General features: G+C 58.3%; 1 protein-coding gene across 1 annotated transcript in view; it reads right to left on the bottom strand.

Annotated features, from left to right (window-relative positions):
- NFIX (nuclear factor I X) overlaps nt 1–14688 on the bottom strand; it is a 94989-nt gene extending 80301 nt beyond the window's left edge. The window contains exon 1 of the mRNA XM_074338060.2: nt 14322–14688. Within this exon, the coding sequence (XP_074194161.1) occupies nt 14322–14348 (27 nt within the window). The 5' untranslated portion in view covers nt 14349–14688. The remainder of the gene's footprint in view (nt 1–14321) is intronic.
- Between the last annotated feature and the right edge of the window lie 2671 nt (nt 14689–17359).

The following is a 17359-nucleotide window of genomic DNA, read 5'->3' as shown; positions in this document are numbered from 1 at the left end:
AGAGTCAGCACCCATGTTCTGCGGGGTGGAAAACACAGTCCTCCCCCTACCTGAGGTTTCCCCACTACCTCTACCTACCTGTGTCTGCCCCCCTAGACGTGAGCCAATTGCGGAGGGTCCCGCAAATGCCACGAGCAAAGAACACCCGGGAGGTGACAATGAAAGGAACCCGTAGGCAGAGGGCACCTGCTGATGGGCACACCCAGGGGCTAGCACACAGGGCACAGGCAGTATGTCTTTGCTGAGGTTTGCACAGGCACACGAGGTGATTAATGCACACGTGGACTGGGTAGGCTCCATGGCGATGTGGGGGGCTGAAAAGGGAGGCGTGGAGGGACGTTTTACTGTAACTTTATTCAGCCAGGTTGTGGCACCGAAGGGAGTCCTGGGACACCCCCACACCTGCCTTAAGGAATGTGCTTATATTTTAAGCTATCTCCCCCCACACCTCCAAAACCCACCCACACTTACTCCTGAGGTCCATGGTTTGCAGAGGGTCCCGCCCCCACGCCCTGGGTGCACCTGAGGGGAAAGCCAGGAGGGCTAGTAGCGCAGGGCCTGAACTGCCAAGCTGGACTCAGGGGGCAAATGGAAGTTTCGCCTGAGGAGGGGAGAAATTAAATGGCCTCTTTGTGAAGAGGAATTGCGGGCCGTCACTCAGGATTAATTTAAGCAGCAACAGCAAACACACCAAAAAGCAACATCTCGCCACCAGCACCCACCCCCGCAACTGTGTTTCGGGGAGGACCTTTTCAGGGGAGGAGGGGGTGTTCCTGGCCTTTAAAAACATGGGGCATCCACAATCGGAAAGCGAAAGACTGCACCCACCTCGCCCCACATCCCTGCTTGGTGAAATGGGTTTTGCAGGTTTGGGAGGAAGCCGAGTGGGGGTGGTAAAAATCCAAGTACAGACGTGGAGCAGGAATGGGGGGAGGTTCTTAACATATAAAAATATAGAGAGAGGTACAAATTTTCAATATAAATATAGCACACGCAGGGGAGCTACTGGGCAGCCTGGGTCATCTCACCTGTGCCCCCAGGGACATTTGGGAAAGCGGTGTTCTAAGAGAAATGGGGGCAGTGGGAATTAGGCCTCCACTTCCCAGTCCCCTCCCCCAACAACCTGAATGCGGCTTTGGAGCCAGGTGCCCAGGGCGGCCTGGCAGGTGTGCGATTCACGTGAAACACACGCATATGTAGGCTGGGAAGGTGAGTGCCCACGTGGGCCTGGAGCCACGTGCGTGGGCACCAGCGGCTTGTGCAGGCTCACGAACCCACCTGAGCCCGGGACCCCCATGGGAATGTAGGACAGTACCTAATGGGTGCAAGAGGAGGGGGGGGGAAGAGGAGAGGGGAGAGAGAGAGAGAGAGAGAGAGAGAGAGTTCGGGACCCCGATGATCTGCTGTTGGGCAAGGGCGTGTTTATGGGCATGTGCTACCTGGCAGCCCCATTGGGCTGTCAGGCCTGGTTGTGCATATAAGCTGGCGGTGCCTGGGATCCCGGTCTGGCGCCGGGCAAGGGCGTACTGGACCCCAGGCGGAGCCACTCTGAAGGATCTGAAGGAGCGTGCTTCTGTGCGTGCATGTATCTGAGTGCCCGCTGAGGTTTCAGACATGGGCGCACGTGCGTCCGGGTGTCCCATCCGGCCGCCACGCAGAACTGTGCGCATGTACTTGCACGCGCCCTAGGAGTGGCCACGTGCGCCCGGGGCCACCGTCGTGGCTGGGTTGAGCCCGGATCTACCCCCAAGCGGGCCAGGGGGCAGGGCCGGCCGCCCCGCGGGCTTTGGCGGGATGTCGTCGGAGCAGTGTTGGTTTTGGCCGGGGCAGCTCTAATGGGGGAAGCCCCGGGGAGCGGGCGGGGGTGGAACAAAGAAGAAAAAAGCAAGGGAAGGCGGACTGCAGAGGAGGAAGAGGAGGAAGCGCCTTGGAATGCGGAGTGCCCTGGGGAGTAAGGGTGCAGGGTGCCTGAGGCTTCTGGGCCGGGCTTGCGCGGAGGGGGCCTAGGAGCCCATGGCTGTCACTTCTCCCATGTGAGCAGGGGCAGAGCTTTTGAGGACCCTGAACTTTTCTGTCTCCCTGGCTCCAGCCAAAAGGCTCCTACACAAGGAAATCTCACAAGTCAGCAAGCTGCACCGCAGTGGGCTACAAAAAGCCAAGTAGCATTTGGGGTGGAGGGCATGGCTCAAATTTCCTCAGCCAAGGTTAGACAGTTTGAGGGCCCTTTCCCCTGTTTCTTGACTGGACTGCTTAAAACCTCACTTTTCCCAATCTGGGGAATGGGAAGGGACTCTCCATGGGGTAGGTGAGGAGGGGTGGCTTCAAGTAGATAGGAGTGGGTTGAAAAGCAGGATGACCTGTTTGAGTCTTGCTTGCCCTGTGGGCCTAATTCCTGCCACCCCACTTCTAGCCCCATGACCTTGGCACTTGACTTTTTGGCCTCTGTTTCCTCATCTGTAAAACAGGTTACTCATACCTGCCTCATATTGGGTTACAGGAGGTCACGTGCACCCGCCCATTGCCCTGGCATAACTGCTCTGGAGTTGGTAGCTGTTATTTTTATTGTGAGGAGTCTATGGCTGTGACAAGCTGTGATGCTTGGTGTGATCGCGTGAGGCTGGCTGTGTGTGCGACTGTGCTGCTGTGTGTGTGCGCGTGTGACAGGTTGTGTGTGAGACTGTGCGTGGACGACAGATTGTGCCGGTGTGTGGCAGTGCCTGTGACAGGCTGTCACTGTGTGACAGACTGCGGGTGGTGGGGTGTTGTGAGTACCGACTGTGAGTGGAAATGAGGCAGTGTGTGGGGCTGGGACCGGGGGACCCCAGCAAAGCTACCTTGGTGAGGGTCTGGCTGACAGTAAGACTGGGAGGCTCTTGCGGACTGGGGGGGGGGACGTCTAGTGTCCCCTGGGGCCTTGGCCTTTCTTTTGTGTTGAGTGAGACCCCACCAGCTTGCAAACCTCAGGAGGTGACAAGTCAGAGGGACCCTATGACAGAGCCTCATTTTTACCTACTGTGTCAGTTCAGATGCCCACCCCCAGCTTCATGCCTGGGTTTGTGGGACCCCAGGAGGGACATCAGTGACCTCCAGGCATGGAGGACTCCAGGCCTCGCTGGCTTTAATGAGGGACATACACCCTGAGCCTGTTTCCCACACTTTCCCTGAGCTCCAGGCCTGGGAAGGGCTGGTGAGACCAGGAGAAGGAGGGATTTGGGGAAAGATCAAGAAAAGCCAGGAAATGGACAGAGAAGGTAAGAAAACCCTGGGACCTGGAGACCCTGGAGCTGCTTGGAGTCCAAGCCTCTAGTCAGGTGGATGCAAGTCAGGTTTGTGGGGTCAGGACTGGCAGCCATGCCAGCAAACACTATGAGCCCTGCTTGTACCCTGACCCCATGCTAAGCCCCTGTCTGCTTTTAGGGACTCACTCCTCAAATCAACCCTGGTGGAGTGACAAGAAAACCCAGGCATTTTCCTAATCAGTGTGGGATTCCACTTCGCACACCACCCAGGCCCACCAATTCCTTCTATAGTTGGGAAAGCTTGAGTCTGGGAGAGGAGAGGGGACACTTCCTAGCACCCAATCATGACCAGGAGACCAAAGAATATAGGACTCCAGTCTCTGAGAAACCTCCAGCTGGAAAAATTCCGGGACCCATGGGCGGGGGGCAGCACCCTATGAACCCCGCCCTCCCCCCCTTGGTGTGTCAGTATGTGTATGTTGTGTGTGTTAGGGTGTGTGCTGTGGTCCCCAGCTGTCATGCACCTGGTGTGCAAGCTGCATGATGTGTGTGTCTCTCGGTCAGAGCGGGCCTCTGTGTGTCTGTGTGTCCATTCAGGGCCAGCCCCTGTCACCAAGGGGGGAGAGGCATGGAAGCACCCCACCCCCCCCGAAAGTGTGTCTTTGATACTTGCAGCCTCGGCAGCGAAAAGCAAGTTTCCACAGGGCCGTCTTGGGCTGAGGCCAGGCCGTCCTCAAATAACATTTGAAGTTACTTAGCAAACTTTGTTTAGTGCCGAGAGAGGCACAGGCAGCGGGCTGGGGGGGGGCAGTAAACCGGTTCCTCCAAAGTCCCTTGGCCCTCTGGGGGCACGAGTGCCCAATGTGGGGCTTGGTTTCCCACCCAGGCTCTGGGGAGGAGAGCAGGAACTTGAAGCCTTGGGGGAAACTTGGGGGGAGAGGGGGTAGGGCATCCTACAGATGTAGCCTCCCTTTGGAAAATCCAGGCTCTGGCTAGGGCAGAAAAGCCCACCCTGGTCTCCCAGTTGCCCAGAGGCTGACACTGGGCTTCAAGGACTGACCAGAAATGGAAGGGTCTGCACTTTCTCTGCCACCCCTTTTCTGCAGCCTCGCTCTGCCAACCTCAAGGCAGGTGGCACAAGCTGGTTTGGAGCATGTGTCCCCATCCAGACACACACACGCAAGCACTCAGAAAGTCCTTGGTGCCCACATGCCCGGCCCCTCAAGCTCTCATTCCCAGGATCCCAGCCCTTAGGCAGCAGAGATCAGTGATGGTGATGGCAGAGGGTTTGGGAGTGAAGTTGGCGCCTATGGGAGGGGGAGGGGAGGAGATGCCAAAATGGTGAGCCATTACAGGAGAGAAGAAGAGGGAGGGAGGAAGTGAGCAGGAAGACGGGAGCCAGGCAGGCATCGTCACCGAGTTCCAGGCTGCAAAGGGGCAGCGGGAAAGCAGTCTGGGCGTGGTAGCAGGCAAGGGGGACAAGCCCCAGGTGGCACAGGACAGGCAGGGGGCAGGGAGGCACCCAGTGTTCCCCCACCCCCACCTTAAACTTCAAAATGGAGACTGGCAGCAGCAGCCGCTCGGCTCTGCCCGGGCATGGGGTGGGGGTGGCGGGCAGGCAGGGCGCCAAACCAAATGCCACCAGCCTGGGCACGGTGGTTGCCAGCCAATAGTGCCGACCCCACCAGCCCCAGCCCAGGGCCCTCATGCCTGGAGCTTCAGGGTTGGAGGAAGATGGGGGCCCAGCAGAAATCAGGGGTCTGGCAGACAAAGCCAGGTCCCCCCCAAGCCGTGAACAGGTCCCCAAGACCCTACAAAGATGGCGCTGCCTGGCACTGCCAGGGTGACGGGCTGCGGTAAAAATAAACTGGGCCCGCCCCGGGGGAGCTAAATCGAGGGGCCCAGGTGGAAGTGCCACTCCAGGCCGCCAGCTGCCCCTGCCCCACCCCCAGGCTCAGAGAAGCAGGATTGAGAACGCCCGGTGCCCATTGAGGCCCAGTTTCTACACAGGAGAGGCCCCAGCCATCTTGTCCTCAGGTCTGGGGCAGGCAGCATACATCGTATCTACAAGTACACATAATGGGTGACCTCAGGCTGCAGCAACAGGCCATGCGTTCAAGGCAGAGGGTACGGCGACCATGCTAAGCCACATACCCTTGACCTCCAGACTGCCCCTTTGAGAGGGAAAGGGCCTACACTTGAGCTCTGGCAGAGGGACATTGAGTTGAAAGTCAGCCTCGCTGACCATCTCTGCTAAAACCGCAGCTGCCCAGCACTTCCGTGGGTACTACCTGTTCTCTCCCTGTACATCTATTGCTGCCTCAAGTATTGGAAACTCCCTTGTTTATCGGGTTCATTGCCCTCCCACCAGGGCTGGCACTTCAGTTGATTTTGCTCCCTGCTGAGCCCCCAGGGCCCAGGACAGGGCCTGGAACCCAGGAGGTGCTTGGTAAATATTTGTTGAAGGAATGAACAGGCCCCCGGCTGCACCCCTAGCACGCAGGCTCTGGCTGGGTGTCCAGCAAGGTGTGGGACAGGGCATTAGGCCCTGCTGGGGTAAAGGTGAGCCTAGCCAGGGGGGGTGAGACGACCATCTACTCTTATTCTGAGCGTTGGACAGAAGACGATCTGATGGTCAGAGCGGTAAGGAGGATTCAAGGGCCGACAGCTGGGGCAAGCTTCAAATGGGGATATGGAGACACACAGGCCCACTCTGAAATTTGGTAAAGGCCAGAGAATAAGCTGCAATTCTGTCCCATTAGTAGGATTTAGGATGGTGGCAATCAGAGAAGTGGCCTAGGCTCCACCATCTCCTAGCCCTTGACCCTGGCACTGGATGCTCTTCTCTGAATGTTTTTGACCTATAAAATCAAGCACTTATTTCACATCAAGCACTGTTTCAAAGCACTTTCTGTAAACCGACTCCTCTAATCCTTACTACAACCCTGTAAGAAGACATTGAGGCCCAGAGAGGTTGAGTGACTTTCCCAAGGTCACACAGCTAGTGAGTAGCAGAGCCAGGATTCAAACCCAGGAAGTTGGCTCAGAGACTACACTCTCCTAATAATGTGCAAATGTCCCAAATATCAACAGTGTCAAAGTGGAGAAACCCCGCCCTAATATACTGTCAGATACACATAGTAACACACACATGGGCACAGCTAACCCCTGCCATACCTGTCTCACATGGAAGGACTCAGAGAGACAAGCTGGGAAGGCCCTTAATACAGGGTGAGACACAGTGAACACAGACTTTAGCCATCGCTCTGATTTTTAGGACAAATGCTCATTTCATTATTATCCTACAAAAGGCTTTCTTCTTGTTTGAATTTACCAGCCATCTTTCTTCGCTCTTTTTTCATATTCAGAAACGAAGAGTCAGAAGCCAGAATATTAGCGAGACAGCCCTACAGAGGACAAGAGTCTCAGACGTTAGCCTCACCTCCACCCCAGACTGTCTTGGTGGCTGCCAGAAGCAAGACAGTGAGAATGGAGCCTTCGTCCACTGGGCCCACCTCTGGGTCCAGAGGGCCAGGAGTGGCCTGGGCAGGGATGGCATGTGGTCTCCCAGATTTCAGCAAACCAGCGCAGGGACTCAGAGCTCCAAATTCCATCAGGAGAGGTTACGGTGGTTGAATCTGCTGCTCAGAGACAGTCAGAGGGCCGGTAGATGGAGGGGAGATGCCAGGAGGGCAGGTCTCATCTCTCAGGTGCCATTTCCAAGCAGGGCCAGGTGTGGCCCAGGTGCAAGTGTGGGTATGACACTCATCCCTGTGTGCTGAGGCAACACGGGGCTGTGTACATGCCATAGCCTTTGTGCCTGGACTTGCGGAGGACTGTATTTGTAACAGCAGCTGGGTCCTGGTGAGCAAGACTGTGTGAGACACTGTGTCAGCTGGCCTCCTGTCTGTGTGTGTCTGTGAGTGTGAGATGGGTGTCAGGGGTTAGCTGTTCCCATGTGTGTCTGACAATATATTAGGGCTGACGTTCTCCACTTTAGCACTGTTGATATCTGGGCCGTCCTGTGCCCTATAGGGTGTTGGGCAGCATCCCCGACCTCCACCCACTAGGTGCCAGTGGACAAACCACCCTCCCCGTGTAACAACCAAAAATGTCTCCAGACACTTCCAAGTGTGTATGCCTCACCGCAAGTCTCGGAGCGCGCTACTGTGCATGCGTGGGCTCCTGTGTCTCTGATGGTAGTGGGGGTATATCGGGGCTCCTGTGTGAGTTTCTGGGGTCTGACGGTGTTACTGCATGTGTCCCGGGTGCTTCTCACTGAGTGTCTGTGGGTCCATGCACTCCTGTGTGTTTGGCAGGGGCAGTGCATACGTCTGTGCTGTGTATCTCACAGCATGTTATTGTGTGACTTGTGTGCGCCTGAGAGTCTGAGCCCACGTGTGTTCCTGTACCGATGTGTTCGGGTGTGGCAGACATCTCTAGGTGTCTGTGTGTGAAGACGACCATCTTTGTGAGGGGATGCCTGTGTCTGTGCTTGATTAAGGGAGGTGTGTTGTGCCAGGGTGTGCCGCGCCTGTGTGCAACAGCATGGTTCTTTGTGCCCGTGTGCACCAGTGAGAGAGTGCGACTTGGTGTGAGATGGACCTAGAATAAACCCCCGAGATGATTCGACCGAAGCCCCTATACAGACAGACCCTCCTTGATGATTTGGCCTCTACCCCCAACTCCTGCTGCCTCCCGAGGCCAAGGAGGTGGGGTACACCGCTGAGCTGCCCCTTCCTGCGGCTTGGCTCCCACCAATTCAGATGGGGACAGACCCCCGCCCTTTGCCCTATCTGTGCCAGGAAGGCTGACACCAAGCTGTCAGCCAAGGCGGCAGGGTCCTCGGCAGTGGTGGTGGCACTGTCCCCTACTTGCTGCTGGCCACCACCCCTGGCTCCCCTCAGGATGGGGCCCAGTGGGGGAAGAACTCCCAGTGCAACCCCGGCTTCCAATTGGCCACAAAGTGCCGCAGTGCCCGCCACCCACCTCCCCCTCCCCGGCTGGCGCAGCCACATCGGTAGTGGTGGCAAACGCAGCTCAGAGTTCTGGGCACAGCTGCGCCTCACAGAGGCCTGCCAGCCCCACCAGAAGCCAGACACCCCAGCTCCGTGCCCCCAACCCCTCCCCACCTGCCCGCCCGCTCAGCCGGGTAGCACAGTCACCACGGCCGCTGCCTCTAACGCTGCCAGGCCCAATCCTCCCGGCCCCCTCACCCACCAGGCCTGTGCCCCCTTGGCCAAGCCCACTCAGGGGGCCTAGGTCCCTGCATATGGCCACTCCCGCCCTCAGAGGGGCTCTTCAGGAGTGGGGAAGCGGTGAGGGGGGGCAGGGAGGGAGGGAGCTAGCCCTTCTTCTTTTAGTGAACGCGCCCAGAGCTGGAGCCAAAAATCGAGGAGGAGAGATATTCAGACAGAGCCAAGACGCGTTTGGCAGGAGGAGAGAGAGAGGGAGAGAGGGAGCGGGAGGAGGGGAGGAGAGAGGGAGGAAAGGGGGGGAGAGGGGGACCTCAGTTTCCAAATCCACGCTCTCAGAGCCTCAGAGGGACAGCCTTGGGTGTGGGACCCAGGGCAGGCCTGGCTCTGGGAGCAGTGGGCTCAGGCCCACGGAGACAACCGGACACCCCAGCTGGCCAGGCCAGGACGGACACAGGCAGAAGCCAAGATCAATGCACAGCGGGCACAGAGGGAGGCCTGTGGGCGGCCCCAACACATACCCGCACCTCGCCACACAACGGGCTTCTGTCCATGCCGGGCCAGGGGCACAGGCGGGGCCCACAGCGGGGCCACCACGGCCGCCCAACCTCATGGGAAGCTATGGAGAGGCCAGCAAGCTCCCAGCTGCTCGCTGGCCTGGCCGCCATAGTGGGCATTTCACACTATGCCGAGAGGATGAGCGAGGCCAGGGAGAGGGGCTGGTGTGGTAAGACACACAGTGTTCACGGGGACGAGCCCAGAATGCACAGTGCCATGAGGGCAGTATCCATAGGCACACACATCAACACGTGTGCCGACACAGGGCAACACGGACAAGTCGACACGCAAGGCAAGGCACATGGATACACTCCCTCCCCTGATGGTCAGACACCCAGAGGATACAAGTCGTTGTACAGTAACACACCACAGGGGTACCATGACACAAAGACCATATCAGGCACCTGACACGTCTGGTGACTCAGACCCCTGACCCCACTGTCACCCAAATACACAGAGACGGCGCTTGGGGTGACCCTCAGGCAGGCAGGCATGTACCCAGTGATGGACATTCAGAGATAGAGGGACACTTGAAAAGGGACCTATGCAGACATGCATGGCCACATGGCTCTGCGAGAAAATGGTGGCTCTGAGACCCAAGATGCGGATGAACATGTGCAAATCTGGGAGAACCCAGGTAGCAGCTCATAGCTGGCCACTGGCCTCTTCACCTCAACATCCGGGGTTCTGGGGGGCAGGAAAGTGAAGATACCCACCCCTTTTCCCCAACCCAGCTGGAGCCCTCCTCAGTGCTATGTTGGAGGGAATCACAGGCTTCCCGGACTCCTCTCCTATCTCTTGGTCCAGCTGGAGGAAAGTGCAAGACCCCAAATTCGCGCTTCAAGAGCAGAGGACAGGGACTAAGCAAACAAAAAAGGCTGGGTTCCCAGCAGGTTGGACATGAAGGTCAGCAGTCAGACACAAAGCACCAGAGGAATTTTGCCACAGCCACGGCTGCACGCCCACCTCTACACACACCCACGATGACCAGTGGACACTGTGAAGTGCCCATACAGGGTCCCACACATGCATCCTGGCCCCATGGTGGACCCAGGTGATAAGGCCTGGGTACAGATGCAGAAAAGGCTCTGGAGCCATGCAGAAGACCCTGAAGCCACCATCAGGACCCATCCTCATCCCCAGGTCCTTTACCCCATTCACACTTGTACGCACACATACTTCTTCACACTCCCGCACAAAGCCCCAGAGATCAGACCCAAAGTGCACTCAGTGTCAAGATGAGGGAAAGGACCGGGACAACCAGAGCCCCAAGAAAGCCATCTGGTCCCCACAGGGCAGCACGGGCCTTGTCTCTTTCCTCCTGCCCCCTGTCCTCCACCATCCCTGCCTTGAACACCTGCTGCCCTCCACTTGGTGTACAGGACCCCACCCAGGAGAAAACTGCTAGGCCATGAGTTGGCCTCTCTCCTTACAAACTCTTCTCTTGCTTCCTCTTCCAGGTAGTCCATTTGGATTTCTATGGTTAAGAAGTGTTCAACGATGCCTCTCACCCCACTAAAGTAGCCTTCCCTCAGTTTGGAAGGCCTGGGAGTGGCCTAACAATAGTAATCAAATGACAACCAAATGTCATTTTGTTTCTTGAGCACATGCTACATGCCTGAGCCTAATACAGCCCGAAAGGTAAGCACTATTATTAACTAATTTACAGACCAGGAAAATCCTGTGCTTCAGGTCACAGGATTAGAAGATACAGAGCTGGAGCTCAAACAGCTCTCAACGTTTGCTCCCTCTTCTATCTGGGAGCCCTTGAGGCCACACAAGACATTCCTAGCTTGGCCAGGATGCCTGGTTCCAGGCCCCAGGAGAGGGGAGCACCCTGCCTCCCGCAATAACCCAGCAGAGCCCTCAACTCCGAGCTCAGCCTGGCCCAGCCTCAAAATATCTCATGGAGCCCAACCCAGGCTCAAGAGGACCCTACCCCATCCCAGCTCATGCTGCGTACACCTCCCACCCAGCCATGGCTATGAAGCAGGAAGGGCCAGCACAAGAGAGAAAATGTGCCATAAAAAGGGGGCCCCACATGGGTGCCAGGACAGGGAGTGACAGCTTCACAGGGACAGAAGGGTGGTCACAGTGACCCACAGAGAAAGCTAAGGGGGGGAGGGCATCAGGGAAGCTCCAGCCCATCCCCCTCCTCTGGAACCATTGTGTGTGCAGCTTCACAGAAATAAAGGTACATAAACATTCTGCTGCTCGTGTGGCAGGGAACGAGCAGGGAACGTCGTGGCAGGGAACGTCGGTGAGAGTGTGTGTCTGAGGGCGTGCATATCTGTGTACAAACCTGGGTGAGCCAAGAGCATTGTGTAAAGGTGTGTGTCCATCCATCCATCCATTCCTGGATCTGTGTAAGCAAGTGTGGGGGTGAACACACCCTTGGTTCAGCCTGTACCAGTGGTATGGCCATGTGTCCACGAGCCGACGTCGATACACATGTCCCATTTTGAGGGGTGTGTGTGTTTGTGTGTGTGTGTTGGGCAGGGAGGGAACACAGATCCACCATCTCCTGTGTCTGTAAGTTTGTCAGTGGCCATGTGTCTGGACATCAGTGTGAGCATGTCGTTTATGTCCCCATCTTGGCGGTGGCAGTGGTGTGTGTGTGTGCTGACATTCTGGTGTGCATCTCTGTTTATTGGAGGGGGAGTCCCATCCATCTGCCCCCTCCTATCCACTGAGGACTCAGGTCTGTGGCTGCAGCAGGCTCAAGCAGCTCCAGCAAGCGCCCCGCCCAGCCGCCCTGGATTTCGATGCTTTTTCCAGAAGGAGATTTTCCCCCGTCGCCCTTCCCCCTCGCCCACAGAGCCTTTCCCCGCCAGGGCCCCGCTGCTCCAAGCTCATTCCTGCTCAATCATTTATTGACTTTAAAATCGAAGCCAATTCTGGTTTGAAAAAAAGAAAAAAGAGAGAGAGAGAGAGAGAGAGAGAGAGAGACACACGGAGGCCAGAGAGAGACAGAGTCCAAGACGCAGAGGGGAGGGGCTGCAGAGATGGGGCCGGAATCAGAGACAGAGACAGGGAGAGACAGGGACAAAGATAGGACAGAAAGAGAGAGAGAAAAAAAAGAGAGAGAGAGAGAAAGAGAAAGAGACTGGCAGGGTAAACTATGGAAGCAAAAAAATTCGTAAAAACAGAGACTCTGGATTCAAGAGATGTAGCTGTCAGAGGAGTAGCCCCTGCTGACCCGCGGACAGCAGCCACCCTTTCAGACCGTGCCCACTTTCCTACCCACCTGCCCTGGCACACCCCAGCTGTCAAAGCTGAGGCCTGTGACAGAGCTGAGCCCTTGCTCCCTTCTGGAGTGTCACAGAGTCAAGCACTGGCCATCACCCTGAGTCTGGGGTTTGCCCCAGCCCCTTCCTAGTCTTGTCACAGTGGATCAGTCGGCATTTTCTTCCCCAGGGTACTGTGAAATCTGATGGCCAGAATCTCACCCAGGCCTCAGGTGGCACGCCAGGGAGCTGGACTGGCAGCTGGTGGTCAAGGGGCTGCTTGAGTGTAGGGTCTTGGTCCCACTAGGCCCGAAACACCAGCCATGCAGACTAGCCAAGCGTAACTCCAAAGGCAGCCATGGCTCAGACCCAGCTAGGTGGGTAAGATCATCATGTAGAAGCCCAAAATGGGGTGAACTGCCAGTGAGAGGCACAGATGTCGGGGTCCCCACACTGCTACAGTGACCAGAGTGCCTGCTCACACTTGCATGCACACCATGATACATAACCTCGCTAATGTGCACCTCACTGACATATACTCACACCTGTACAGGAAAACCTGTTCCCTGGGTCACACACATGTCTATGCCATGCAGGCCTGCCCACGGCCAATCCACAGAAGCCACACGCAGACCCCTGAGATCTACTCACACACATACACACGCACACACCACACAGTTGCATCTGTTGACACACACAAGAGCATGGTGTGGCCACAGCTGACACTAATCCCAGAAATACCCTCTTGCCCATGGCCACACACCAGGCTTATGTAGCAGCCATATTCACGCAGACTCCCGCTCCCAGTTGTGGGCACACCTGGCATACAGTTAGCAAGGCTCAGACTGGCAGAGAGGAGAATTAGGACCCCTGGCCTAGAGATTCCCCACACAAACAGGTCCTGCTGGTAGGCACCGCTGGGCAGGCCCTTGGTGTCCCCTCTGTGGAGTCTGTGTTGCCAGCCTAGGCCTGGCCCTGCAGGCAACGTTGCCAGGACTGCTGTGGGACTCTGGTCAGTTCCTGCGCCCTCTCCGAGTCTGGGGCTACAGCCCAAAGAGGGTGGCGTAGAAAGGCAGGCATCCTCAGGGCCTTTGCCTCCGCGGAGCGCTGCGCAGGGAACTTCGCTGGAGGCGGGACGCGGGACGCGCTCTCGCAGCGCGCCAAGGTCGGCGCTGTTTTGCTCGCTGCTGACCCGACGGCGTGGCCGCAGCACTGTAGGCGGCGTCCACGGCTGCCTCCCGCCCTCGCGCCTCCGGGCGGCGGGACGGGATTCCCCGGGCCCGCTTGGTCCACCGCACTGCAACCGGAGTAGCGGGGGCCAGAAAGTTTGCGCGGAGAAAAGTTGGGCGGAGGGGAGGGGGCGCGAGGCGGCGACGTCCAGGGTCGGTGGAGAGGCGCGGCCCCGGCTGGCAGCGCGCCCACTTCTCCCTCCCCTCCCCTGCCCCTCCGAAATTTGGGAGCCCCGCCATTTTCTTAGCCCCGCTCCCATGTGAGGCCTGAACAAAGACTTTGGGGAGACGCCCGGGCCGCTCGGCCCGTCCCGGGCACCCCGGCCGCACGTAGGGGCCGCCGCCACGCACGCCAGCCGCTGCCACCCTCGAGAACCGCTGCGCCCGCCCCTGGGAGCTCGGCCGGACTGATCCAGGCTCTGAGCCCTCGGGATCACCCCCTGCCACTCTGTCACCCCCGCAAACACTGCCAGCGGCCACGCTGCCCGGGTGCCGCCACAGTCGCCCACAAGTCGTCCGGAGTCCCGCTGCCCACCGCACCCCAGCCGAGCGCGCGCGCGCGTACACACACACACACACACACACACACACACACACACACACGCACTCCCGCTCAGCGCTCCAGGGCAGCGCCACGCACGCAGCCGGCCACCCCCGGGTTCCCCAACAGGAGTCTGCCGGTGACCAGCGTCGCACGCGCACTGTGGTGCCCGCACGCGTGCCCGGACTCCCCACGACACCGCTTGCACCCCTCCGCTGCCCGCGGGCTGACTCCCCCGGCCGCCGCACGGCCCCTCCGCCCGCCCGCCCGCGCTGCCGGCCGGCCTCCTGCGCCCTCTCCCCTCCCCGGTCGCGCGGGGCGGCGGCCGGTACCTGGGTGAGGCAATACGGGGAATACATAGCTGGGCGCCCGGGCGAGAGCGCGGCGGCCGGCCGCGGCGAGGGGAGGCCCGGCAGGCGGCAGCCGCGCTCGGGCTCGGGCTCCGGCTCGGCTCCTCCGGCCTCCGCCGCGCGGCTCCCGCCCGGCCCGCGGCCCCGCTCTCGGCCCGGCGCCGCTCCTCGCTCGCCGCTCGCAGGCTCGGTCCCGCCGGCTCCGGGTCCGCCGCCGCCGCGCTTGCCGCTGTCTCTCGCGTCCGCCGCCGCCGCCGCCGCCGCCGCCGCACGTCTACTCCATGCCGCCGCCGCTCGGCCGGTCACCCTCGCCCGCCGCCGCCGCCGCCGCCGCCGCCGCCGCCGCGCTGTGAAAGTGAAAGTTTAGACAAAGTTTGGAAGCGGCGCACTCCGGGGAGAGGGAGCGGGCGGGCGGGCGGGCGGGAGGAGGGGCACGGGGAGGGGCGGGCGGGCGGGGAGCGGGGAGCGGCGGCCGGCGCGCACACACACACACATGCACGCACACACATGCACGCAGACACACACAAGCGCACACACGCGCGCGCGCGCGGGGGTGCACACCGACACAGCCACCCCGACACGTGCTGGCTCGCGTTCCAACGCAGACACGCTGACACGCAGACACGGACCCCACCACACATGTCATATACAGAATGCTTTGCCACACGTACCACACATTGCGACAACAAAGCACAGGCAGACACCTACGCACATATAGCATGGACACACGCCAAGCACACACACACACACACACACACACACATCCCAAGACTAAGAAACCAACCCACGACCCACACACAGACATGCACACAGGCCCACGATCACATGATGAAACCTGTGCACACACATTCCAACAACAAACCATGTTTAGACACTCAGGTATAAACACACACCAACACCAACTTCACACAGACACCAAGATACACACACACTAGTACCTGTTGACACATACAGATTCACACTGACACACACACACACACACACACACACACACGACACCTTGACATGTTCCAGACACTCAACTCCTATACATAGACATACACAAAGCCGCACCAAAACATCTTGGCAGTTGTGGCAATACAGAGGACACACCCAGGCATGCAGAATGACACTGATAAAAGGAAGATGCACTAACACATCATCACACAAACACACACCATCAGCACCTCTACTTATATGCCAAACAACACAAGGAATACCCTGACCCTAATACAAAGAGATACAGCGTCACTGATATTGGCAGTTACGACAACACACAGGCATACACACCGCTCACCTGATGCCCAGATGTATCCCCAGGCCTCAGGCACACTGACCAATAGTCTTGATACCCAGTTAACTGGCAATCCCCCTTGGGGAATCATCCAGCCATGCACACAGGTGCCACACACATGCATCCACGCCCCTCCCTCATACACCCACACACACATAACACATGCACTCATACTTGGCCCTGATCAGGGACATACACAGGTCTAGCAGGGGCCACACAGCCCAACCTGCAAGGACAAAAATGGGCATGGAGGCCTCAGGTACATATATACACACACCCTGGTGAGGCTCCAGTCCTTCATGCAGGCCCCTGACCCCCAATTTCCACAGCAGAAAAGAACTGGGGGAGATACAGTGCTAGGGACCCTGGCATGGGTGCAGGGGGAGCCCTTGGGCGACACCTGGGGTGGGCGGGGAAGTGGTGCTACCGCCCTAAGGGAGCTCCTGCTGAGACAAAGCTCCCTCCTGCTGCCAGGTGCAGCCAGCACCATCTCACCCTCCCAGGCCAAGAAGCTGTGGCAATGCTCAAGTATGCATTGTCTGTCAGAGAGGTGTTGGTGCCCAGGTGTGTGGGGGTGTGTGCGGGGGTGTGTATACAGGGCTAGCTGTGTGGGAACACAGGGTGTGTGAGAGAGAGAGAAAGAAAATGTCCCTGAGGGGGTGTGCAGGGTGGCTGGAGTTGTGTCCTCAGGTGTCTGGGTTGGTCTGGGTGTCCTCTGGGGGAAAATAGACACAGGTCAGTGGACATCCAGGAGTCCCTTTGTGTGGACCAGTGTTGTATAGTGGTGATTCGGATCTGGCTGTGTGCCTGGGAGGTGTCTGGGAGTCAGAGAAGGTGAGCATCTGTCAGGCCCTGTGCCAAGCATTGGGGACATAGTGGGGATCAAACAAAAGACCTGTTCCCAGGGAGCTAACTGTGCTAGTGGGAGTCAAATATATATGGGGTCTGAGTTTGACAGGAAGTGCTGGTGATGGGGTGCCTGGATGAGCATGTGTGTTTCAAGCTGACTGCCATGTGTGCACCAGCTCTGAGGATCTTTCTGTCAGAAGGTGTCAGTGTGTGTGTGATGAACTTGTGTATGTGTGTCAGGGATGTGGGTCCCTCTGTGCCCTGGAGTGTGTGTGACCAAGTGGGCAAGTAAGTGTACGAGAGTCCCAATTGGTCTGTCTGCATTCAGGGTCTGTGTGGCAGAAAGTGTCAATGGGTGTCACTAGAAGTGTGTTTCTTTCTGTGGGGTGGTCCCTGTGAGTCTGGAACAGAGATGAGGAGCTGTGTGTTCCAGAGTATATGTGCACAAGTGCTTGTGTGTCAAGGAGAGGGGCTCTGTGTCTTTGTCAGGGATGATGGTCTGTGTGTGACAGGCTGTGTTGGTGTGTGTGACTAGGTTTGTGTGTGTGTGTGTGTGTGTGTGTGTGTGTCAGGAAGGGGTGTGTGGGCACTTGTGTCAGGAAGGAGGGGTCTCTGTCTGGGTACATGAGTCTGTCATTCTGTACTTGGGGGTCTCTGTCCCTGGGATCCCTGGGTCCAACCCAGCCTCCCCCCTGTGTGTCAAAGCCACTCTACTGCAAGGCCCTGGCGGAGGGAATCGATACGTCCTTAAAAATTCAAGGGCTTCTCGTAAACAGAAACTTTTAACACCGTTTAAAGTTTCAGGGCCGCTGTGGCTGCCTCTGCAGCCGCTGCAGGAGTGGGGGAGGGGGAGGGGAAAGGGTTGGGGGGGACTCTGAGGGGAAGGGGCGGGGCTACC

The sequence above is a fragment of the Rhinolophus sinicus genome, chromosome 15, assembly GCF_057876585.1.
Source record: "Rhinolophus sinicus isolate RSI-liver-muscle chromosome 15, RSI-T2T, whole genome shotgun sequence".
In the NCBI taxonomy this organism is placed as follows: Eukaryota; Metazoa; Chordata; class Mammalia; order Chiroptera; family Rhinolophidae; genus Rhinolophus; species Rhinolophus sinicus.
This window is presented reverse-complemented; position numbering and strand designations above follow the sequence as displayed.